Genomic DNA, 10,277 nt, shown 5'->3' on the forward strand with positions numbered 1-10,277 from the left:
AAATAACACACAGAATGTAGACACTTACGTGGGAAGGGGGTCAATGAAGTAATCAGGATTCGGATTAGCAATTCATCAAGGCATCAGGTTGTATTCAGATATAGTCACGAACAACATTGGGCATAGAGCTTGCACTCGTTTTATATGGGATTTAAGCCCTATACCCTACCATTGGGTGTCAGGTATTGGTTAACAATTACCTGCACCCAATTACCTTTTGCCAGCTAACGTGGGAAGCATTTTGGTACCTGCCTCAGGTTGCTGGCACATGCGCACATCCCTCTGGCCAGAGACCCATTTTCAGTACTCCACATTAATCAGATGGCGACTTAAAGAATACCTTCTGGGGGTCTGGGCTGGGAAACTCCAACCAGAGTTGGAAGCCACAGTGTGAAGCACAACACTTTACACAAGTACCCATGTCCTGCTCTTCCCCGTCCTAGAATACATAATCAAGGGCGGTGAGCCTTTCATTCATGGGTTTCCCTCAGATATCCTGACGCCCTGTGGCCATTAAGATTGCTTCTGGGCCAGTAGCTTTCGCGGGCTTTGACATATCAGGGATGCGGAGTAACATTTTAATATTATACATATATTAAAATAATCTGTTCTGTGGGTCTGAGCGGGCTGAAATTTGCTAGGTCCTCATGCCGCAGGACACTCGCTATAGTGGCCAAATTTCAGCCTTCCACGGCCCCCAGAACCGGAGATAACAAAACCAAGTTAAAATCTCCTATTAACTTTAATGCAGGATTCTCCGCCACAGGGTAAAAGAAATCACTGCCTTTCACTCTTTCCATTGGATTCAATGGGCTCCGCCACCATAGGCTTTTAATGGAGCAACTCCGCCATTAGAATCAATGGAGACTCCGCCGCTAAAGGCTATGAGAAATCTCAGTGGCTCACTCCTCCATTGGAATCAAAAGGGCCGGTGCCGCCAAAGGAAATGCATGGGCCAGCGCCGCCATAGGATTCAATGGGGAGAGGACTGGAAATTGCCATGCAATCATGCCAGAGCAGTGACTACATGGTGGCCAAATCCCAGCCCTCTAGTCTCTACGGAACCGGAGATATGGGTTTTCTGTGTACACAGTTTTATAGTTTTCTCCGTCATTGCGGTCAATGGGGCGACCTTCGTGGTAGCCGTGACCTTTTCCCATGGCCATTGCCCATCGTACCCTGTTGGGATCGAGTAAGGGGGTCCACCTGAGCTAGGGGCAAAAGGAATTTTAATGCTAGTTGCCCTAGAACAAAAGTTACACACGTTAATTGGTGGTGAACTTGGCCATTGCCTAGTTCCCACGCCAATTGAGAGATCAAGCTCTTTTCAGTGAAACAGTAGCCATTTTCGGATGCTGCGGTTTGGCAGGCATCCAACTCATTCTTGGAGAGTGGGCTTGAGGAATCCCCATTGAAAGACATTACGCCATTCACTTTCAATGGAGAAGCTCCGCTCCTCCTCTCGGGCGCCACCTGCTGGTCTTCTCAGGTATCGGGCCCAAATCTGTGAAATCTCAATAGGGTTGCATTGAGCTCCAATGGTGGCCTATGGACAGGCTGCAAATGGAGACTGAAAAGGCAGGAAGGGGAACAAAGGACCATAAACATGTAAATACAATTGAGCCTTTCCCTCCCGACCTGATCCCAGTGTATGTGGTTGGTGCATACACTGTAGGGGTACAAACACCGATAATTGGAACAATACATACAATCAGCAAAGAGAACGCATTTTGCCCTGAGGTAGGGGAATAAAAATACATGTAATCACTCTACTTGTGGGAACATGATAACCAAAGGGACATACATTTTGGTTGTGAAGCAGGGGACCATGTGTATTCCAAGTACATTTCTGGTTAACCCCTCACTTCCCAGACGGTTGAAGGGGGTGCCTAATGGGGGTGACCCCTTTATTACTCGCTTGGCACCCCGCTGCCGTCACAGACGGCACACACATGAGCACGTGACTTAGATATGCAACCAGGGTTAATACACATGGCTACTCTGGCCAACTCACCTTCCACCTGCGCAAGGTACTTTCAATGAGTTAATATTAACCCTTTACTCAATTGCAATCATTTCTATCCCTGCCACCATCCAAGAAATATGCAATATATGTAATTAATATATCTGCCAGATCCCTCTTTATTCTAGAAAAAAAACTATGCACTTAACATACAATCTGTTGTAGCAAAATGTGTCCAAAAATGTTAATACGCTCTCCGTAGCATGAAACAGTTGATTTGGGGCCCCAAAAGCATAATTTATTACATGTTTTAATATATGTGTATGTGTGCTTAGATTACAGAAAAGGGATTACAAGAACATACAATTATAGTAAATGCAGAACAGTTTCTTGAAATAACAGCATAAAACAGAAATCCCTATACAGTACGTTACCATGTCATTGGTTTTTCCCCAGAGAGGTCAGAGGCGTAGAAATATGAAATTTCAAGTGTTTGATCCCAAAACACATCTCTGTTGAATTATGATTTCATTACTCCAGGGCAACCCCTATATACCATTCTTTTCCTATTGAAAACAACATAAATCCATCCCTGTCGTAAATCAGCTGCTACGTTGACGGTTTTACGACTTAGAAGAAACCCTACTCTAATAAGGCGGTTCAAATCTTGACTCAATATATAACACTCATAGCTTAATTTCCCCAATACTTAGGACGCCATCTTCACGGTTACGCCACACACACACGCTTGCACCTATTTGACAGCCTAATATCTATTTCTGGAGGAGAAACAATGTCTTTGGCACCTCTTGCTCAGGCAGTGTGGTATGATTTGTCGTATTGTCACAATGCCATATACGTATCTCTTATTATGCAGAATTGATAATGTCACAATATTCTCATTTTTAATAAAGTCCTTAAACTAAGCAGTGACTTGTGGGTCACCTCTCTCTGGGATGCACAAGTGATCATTCAAGAATGTTCTGTTTCCTTTGAGGCTGACAGACTAGTATCTGGTTATCGTTTATTGCTTTATAAACAACACATAAATCACTTGTAGTGAAGTCCGTTTTTTTAGATCTGCACAGACCCAGGAAGAGTCTTGACCTATCATAAATATATTGTATTTTTTTAAGACAAACTATAACCACATTAACCACTGAAGCACCAGATTAAAATCCATAATTCTCATGATATTATCATTACACCTGGATTTTCAGGTGAGGCAAAATAAGCCTTGGGTAATTTTTAAACTATATTTTTGATTGTAATATTGCTGAAGACCAGTTTGCTATAGTGAGCATCTTTCTTTTAGCCGGCTACAGTAATAATGAAAACTGTGCATATTCTGTATCTTTGTTTTGCAGAGGAACCAGAAGACAGTGGGAATGTGGCACTGACTGACCTAGATAATGATGATAGCCAAAGATGTGAGCCCATGCTGAATGAGCCCCCTGCGTGTGCAGTCACTCAGCACAACAAAGCTTTATCAAAGACTCAGCTGATTCTGCGGCGTAGTCTGGCCCTTCTGAGTGCAATTGGGGTTTTAATGATAGGGGTTTTAATACGAGTCACTGTGGGAACTCAATAAATCAAGATAATGTTTAGAACAATATAATGCAATGACAAGAGAACATGTGGTTGCTTAAACTTGCTATACCAAACCATATGTTCCACCATGACTATAACTAGCTCTTGGTATATCAGCCTAATTGACAAATGGTGATACTGGAGCAAATCTATGCAATTAGGGGCCAAAATAGTCAGCATTACAGCGAACTAAGGCTACATCAACATTGGAGTGGATCAAGAGTAATAAAATGGAGCTCATGCTGTTAGAACAGACTTGGACATCCTGATACACTGAGAATATTAATGGTGTGTTTGTATTTTACATATTTTTCCTGCAAAGGGTCATTATCGTGCTCTTTAGAATTTTATGTCAACATGGTTTTCGGCTGCATTGGCTCTTCATCTATAAACAGATATAGCGCCAATCTATATTGGCGCTATCACAGTTTATAGAATAATGGCCTTTAGTTTTAAACTGGAATTAGCCTGCAACACACAGTGTGCTCCACCCCCCTTAGCCTATAAAGACTGTTTGTTTATCATGCACTCACTCAGATGACTGAAATCGGATAAATGGTTTAAAGAAGAACTTATGTCCTGTCATTAGTATGGTAAATTAGAGGTTGACCATTAGACACTTGTTACAAATCTAGGTTTAGGCTTTAGCCAATCACAATGCTGCATTTTTGCAAAGGATTATGGGCCTTATTTACTAAGTGACACACGTTTCATCTTATTTACAAACTCAATTTACTGTGCACATAACCCATTTGCTGAGATTTGTTTGTCACATTGTTTGCTTTTGTTTGGAGCCCTTAGCCCTATTTTGTATTTTATTTACCAGCATTCTCACTTGTATACTATTTTTGTGAAGTGCTATGTTCACAGTTACCTTTACATAAATACTAAACATACAAATAGGTCATTCCACTTGTATACTCTAAACCGCTCAAACTTAACAAGGAACTTGAAACATAGTTGCTGCATGATTGGTGGCTTTCCTTATGTAATGGATGTAGGTTGTTGGGTAACACACACACAAACACACGGACCCCTATAGAACCAATTTTACTATATCAAAGGGGATAAGATGCCAAGATTGTGAATTGTGTATGCGGCAGACTTGTATTGTCCATTCACCAGAAATGCAAGTCGGTGATCGCGAGTTATTGTGTCTTAAAAATCTAACTGCAATGCAACCTGTCACTTATTCCCGTTCATGTGCGCACGATCCAATATCACACAAATGTATGTACTTCTAGTGTATTTCATTGAAATCTAAAGAGCAAAACGTGAACACACCAAAAAGTATTTTTAGAGAATGAAATGTTTTATTTGCACACAATAAAGTAAAAATGAATAATACAAAAATACAAAGTCTCTTCTTCCAAATTTACAATGTTCTTTTATTTTTCTTCTTCGAACTGGCTGGCTCTTGGATGTCTTGGCCTGTAAAGAAAGAGACACTATTCAACATTAATAATCGCACATACAGTAGTAGTGTGCTGCGCATGCGTGTTGCCATGAAGCCTGGTTGAAACGAATATAGCGTCATAGCATTTCTGCGCATGCGTGTCACTATGGAACATGGTTGACACGCATATCCGTGTCATAGCAAAAAGAGTGGTGCACGCAGGTATAAGGGTCTGCTTAAACAGATATAAAAATAAGAGAGTACCTGCAGCACTCATAAACAGCTGTGAAACTAATAGTGGTTAAACACAAAGAAATGTAATGCAAATAGAGCAAACAAATCTCTTAAGCAAAGCATATTACACAGGGGACTGTCAAGATGCAGCTGCCCCCAAAAAATACTCCCTCAGAGAGGGGTATACCCAGGATGTGTAACGCGTAGATCACCACAAACGAAGCTCGACCGCGGTGCTGAGGCAGGGAATTGAGATACGCTGACCCACAGCCACGCGGGCGCGCCTAGAGTGTAGAGTAGTCGTTCAGGCCAGGTCAGGATTATAGATATTAGAGTAGTTGAGGTACTTGACAGGTTCAGGAGTGGAGAGTTGCGGATCGTCAGTGTGCGTAGCTAGGTCCAATAACATGTGGTTGTGGCAAGAGGTATGTGGGGAGGACGACTAGAGCCCTTAAGGTCAGGATGTTAGAGCATTTAAGGCTCATAAAATTGAGAGACACTAATCATCCAGTCTCAAAACATTTCACTGAATGTGGTCAGGGAGGAATTAATAATTTTTCCTTTTTGGGGATTGAATCAGTTATTTCTAAATCTAGAGGAGGTGATCATATCAACCTTCTGGACCGTAGGGAGGCGTATTGGATCTTCACTCTCCAAACGCGCTTCCCTATGGGCTTGAACATTGACTGGCAACTAACACATTTTTTGTAAACATTTTTGTGATAGACGTATTATGGTGTAATTAGTTGGTAATACAGATTAAATAAGACAATTGTCATTATATTGGACATTATATTCTTGTCATTATAACCTTTGAACCTATGCCTTATCATGCAAATATTATGCTAATATGTAAGCTTAAATTGTTCTTTGATGTATCTTGTGGATAATACTTCATATTTTATAATGGTTGTATTTCCCTGGTTCCTATGATTTAGGTACACAATCTGTGTTATGCAGTATGTATGTGTAATATGTCTTTAAATTTACTTTTCTTGCACATTTTTTTAATCATGTCTAGAGGTTTTTATTTTTAACTTTTTTTTTTTTTTTTTTTTGTATATAACTTAGTTGCAACACAGCTAGTTTTTTTAATCCACCTTGTTCATGTTTTTCCTTGATATAATAGTACCCTTTATTAAGCATTAGTTTAGTTTAATATAGCTTTATTTCGTTTAAATATGCTTGTCCAGTTAGCAGCAATGTATTTTGTTCTGCTGGAATGGTCAATAAAGCTTTGTTATTGTGTTCCTATGTTTGCCCACATCCAAAATGGCCACACTGCCTTTGGTACTTCCTTTTGCCCTTAGATCGGCACTGAGTCGCTCTGTTATGACGTCATCAGGTTCTGATTTTTGGCGCGAAATGGCCCACAGGTAAGAGGGTATATAATGGATGTTATCACATTGTGTTTTATCCTTGAAAAAGAACGCTGCGACGTTCGAAATGCATTGGATGGGTCTTTTGCCACATTAAAGTGCCCTTTTAATCATTTTTTTGTTCTGGTTTTCTTCCTGCTCCGTTTGTGCTGGTGCGCTTTTTGGTCTCCCTTTTCCCTGTATTGCATTGAGTAGCTGCACAGCCTGCCTGCCTGCCCTACCAGGATGTGAGTATTTGCATATTTTTCAGGGGAACCTGCCAATGAGACATATGGTGAGTGGGTTGCACCACACACCACCTGTCTTCAGGAGGATAGTACCCATTATATGACACAATAGGTACTATATCAATTGTTAGTACCCTGGTACAGTGGTCTGGCTTATTATCATTTTCAGATATACCTGCATTTGAGCGCTTCAGCTATTTTCCATATTGCAATATATACAGGTTGGAGCCGCACATGCATAGGTTTTTTGGAGCTTAATCTTTGAATTTAAAAGGAAGATCCCTAATTTTTATATTTTTGCTTTTTATACACTTTTATAGTTACTTTTTTGTGGCTTCAGTACCCCCTTTGTGTTCCATTATATTGGTATGGAGGAACCAGGGGATAATATGGATGAATTAGAAGATATTTCGGATACTTATTTTTTCAACACTTGTGATGATACACAGAGAAAAAAACAAGCTTTACGTGTGTTTGATAACATTGTGGATTTGGATACCACTGACATCTCTGATCTCAAAATCCACTTTCAAAAATTGGAAAGTTTATTGATTCATAAGAACCGCTTATGGTGGGACATTATAAGCCTGGAGAACTATGCTAAATGTAAAAGGATCCCAAGAGGACTAAGGGTTAAAAAAGCCCCCTCCTTTGGTTTTCCGGATGTGGATTTTGAAAATAGATGGGTGACAGCCCTCAATGACTGCTCTTTTCGTTTGATGGAGTTAATAGTGTTTCAGAAAATGAAGGAGAAAGATCAGCTTGATATTCAAATCACAGAACTGCAAAAAAACCTATACAGTTTCAAAGGTTTAAAGGGCTTTAAGGAATTTGATGTTATTCTCTCCAAAACGGTAAAAAATGTGGAATGTGGTATTATGTCTAAAAAACAAATTAAATATGATCGGGACAGATATGACTATGAAAAGAACCAGGTTTACCATTGGCAGAGGATAAATTCTATTCAGGAAAGATCAAATAACAAAGATAAATCATTCATTCAGTTTAAATCTACTCCCAATAAGTCCATTTTAAAATCTAAGAATGTGGATTATCAGAGTGGCGAATCTGATGTTTCAGATGCAGAAACTGCCTCTACCTCTCATTCTGTATCTTTTGTCAATACATTTGAGAATGATGATCATCGTGGTCGTGGAGCTCCATCCAGGGGGCGAGGGAGGGGTGGACGCACCTTTTGGGGTCAACCACCTAGGTCCCAGGATGCTTTTTCTTATCAAAATGTTAATCAACAGAGACAGCAACAGCAACAACCAAAATCTTTCCCTTTATTTCAAAAGGACACAAGAGAATCAGAAGAGGGAGGAGGGGGGGGAGGAGGAGGGGGCTACAGGTCCGCCTCCAAAAGGAAGAAGTTTTGAATGATATATCTAATGTTATAAATATTTCAGGAACTGCTCTCTCTCCTACAGAGTTGTCACTACTGGATAAAGGCCTAAAATTTTCACCTTCAATGAACTTTAATTTGTTCGAAACCACTATTGATGTGTATAAGTTTGTTCGGAAATTATCCTTGAAAAAGTTTTTTGACAATTTTATTCCAAATGTTACTAGGTCGACCGGAGATGAGGATTTAGATGGGGGGCCATCACACGCTACCGAGAGTGATGTCCCCTCATCCGACTCTGTTCCTCCGGTATCTATTGCTTTACATACATTTAATGATTTTTGTACCCTGCAAGATATGAATGATCTTTTATCTGAACAAACGGTTGATGATGTTAATATTCCTACATTTTCTGAATGGAATTCAGGCCTAAAAAGGAGTTCTGTGTTCTACCCCACTCATGTCAAGGGTCAATTTCTGACTATGTTTGAAAATCTGGTTATAAGAGACCTTCGTCTTCTAGCTCAGGGATTTTCCCTATCCTATATAGATCATGGCAATTTGAATCAAAGTGAGCGTTTAGCTTTAAAATCTTTGAAAAATAATTCTGCATTGGTCATTAAGAGTGCGGACAAGGGGGGTGCGGTGGTGGTGCAGGGCAGAGACGGTTACATCAGGGAGGCATTACGCCAACTGGATGATGGCCGGTCCTATCGTGTACTATCCGCCGACCCCACACCGCAATTCTTGGAGTTCCTTGTAGAACTGGTTGACTCAGGTGTTATTATGGAAGTTCTGTCGAAGGACGAGGTTAAATTCATTATTCCATCTCATCCCATTATTCCTATCTTCCACCATCTCCCAAAGATCCACAAGACATTGGTCGACCCTCCAGGTCGTCCCATTGTCTCTAGTATTGGATCTTTGGGAGATGGTCTGTCAAGATATGTTAATGGTTTTCTTCAGCCATTTGTTAGGAAATTGCCCTCATTTATACGGGACTCTGGTGATCTTCTTGATCAGATCAAAAATGTTAAATGGGGTAATGATTACCTGTGGGTAACACTTGATGTTACCTCTCTGTATTCTGTTATACAACATGACCATGGTTTGGCAGCGGTCCGCCAATTTATTGAGATACCAGAAATATCAATCTTTCAATCGGCTTTTATTTTGGACGCTATACACTTTTTACTCACGCACAACTTTTTCACATTTAATGGTAAGTTTTATTTGCAACTTATTGGCACTGCTATGGGTACAAGTTTTGCTCCTTCTTTTGCGAACTTATTTATGGGATGGTGGGAAGCACTTTTTATTTATTCGAGCACTAATTTATTTCGTCACAATATTGTTTTTTATAAAAGATTTGTGGACGACCTAATTATTATTTGGAGGGGGGATGTCACTACACTTCACACTTTTGTATCTTATCTTAATAATAATCTTTATAATCTAAGATTTACATTAAATTTTCATTTCCATCACATTGAATTTCTGGATCTACAATTATTTGTAGACATAGACAAAAAAATCCAAACGGATGTTTATAGGAAGCAAAATGCCAGGAACACCTTTCTTAGGGCGGACAGCTGCCACCCATCCCATGTCATAAAGGCCATACCAAGGGGACAGTTCCTCAGACTGAGAAGGAATTGTTCCACTATGAGTGGTTTCCTTTCTCAGTCTGAGGAGCTTACAAGGAGATTTTTGGAAAGGGGATACCCCAAATCACATTTAGCAATTGCATTTGAAAATGCATTACATACAGAGAGAGCATCATTGTTGCCCACACATCCAATTGGAGATTCTCGCCTTGTTAACAATGTTAAGACAATTGGTATTAAACAGGACTCACATGGACTGACAGAATCAAAAAACAAATGTCCTCTTTTTATTTCACAATTTAGTAAACAAAGTGGAAAAGTAAACTCTATAATTTCAAAACATTGGAATGTCTTATCCATGGACCCTGTCCTTAAAAAATATGTGGATTCTGGTCCTACTTTTGTATATCGTAGAGCGAGAACAATTGGATCTCATGTTTCACCAAGTGAACTCAAATCTTCTGGTCTCAAAAAAACTTTTATCACTAGGGGTTCCTTCAAATGTGGCTCTTGTAGTGCATGTAAACACATGAAGC

At 40.0% G+C, this 10,277-nt stretch overlaps 1 protein-coding gene across 3 annotated transcripts in view; it reads left to right on the forward strand.

The window, feature by feature from the left end:
- LOC142472295 (multidrug and toxin extrusion protein 1-like) overlaps positions 1-4,901 on the forward strand; it is a 58,465-nt gene extending 53,564 nt beyond the window's left edge. For all 3 annotated transcript variants that reach the window (XM_075579279.1, XM_075579278.1, XM_075579280.1), the window contains exon 18: positions 3,331-4,901. In XM_075579279.1, coding sequence (XP_075435394.1) covers positions 3,331-3,554 — 224 coding nt within the window. In that variant the 3' untranslated portion in view covers positions 3,555-4,901. The remainder of the gene's footprint in view (positions 1-3,330) is intronic.
- Positions 4,902-10,277: the final 5,376 nt, after the last annotated feature.

This window comes from Ascaphus truei, chromosome 21 (genome assembly GCF_040206685.1).
Source record: "Ascaphus truei isolate aAscTru1 chromosome 21, aAscTru1.hap1, whole genome shotgun sequence".
Taxonomy (NCBI): domain Eukaryota; kingdom Metazoa; phylum Chordata; class Amphibia; order Anura; family Ascaphidae; genus Ascaphus; species Ascaphus truei.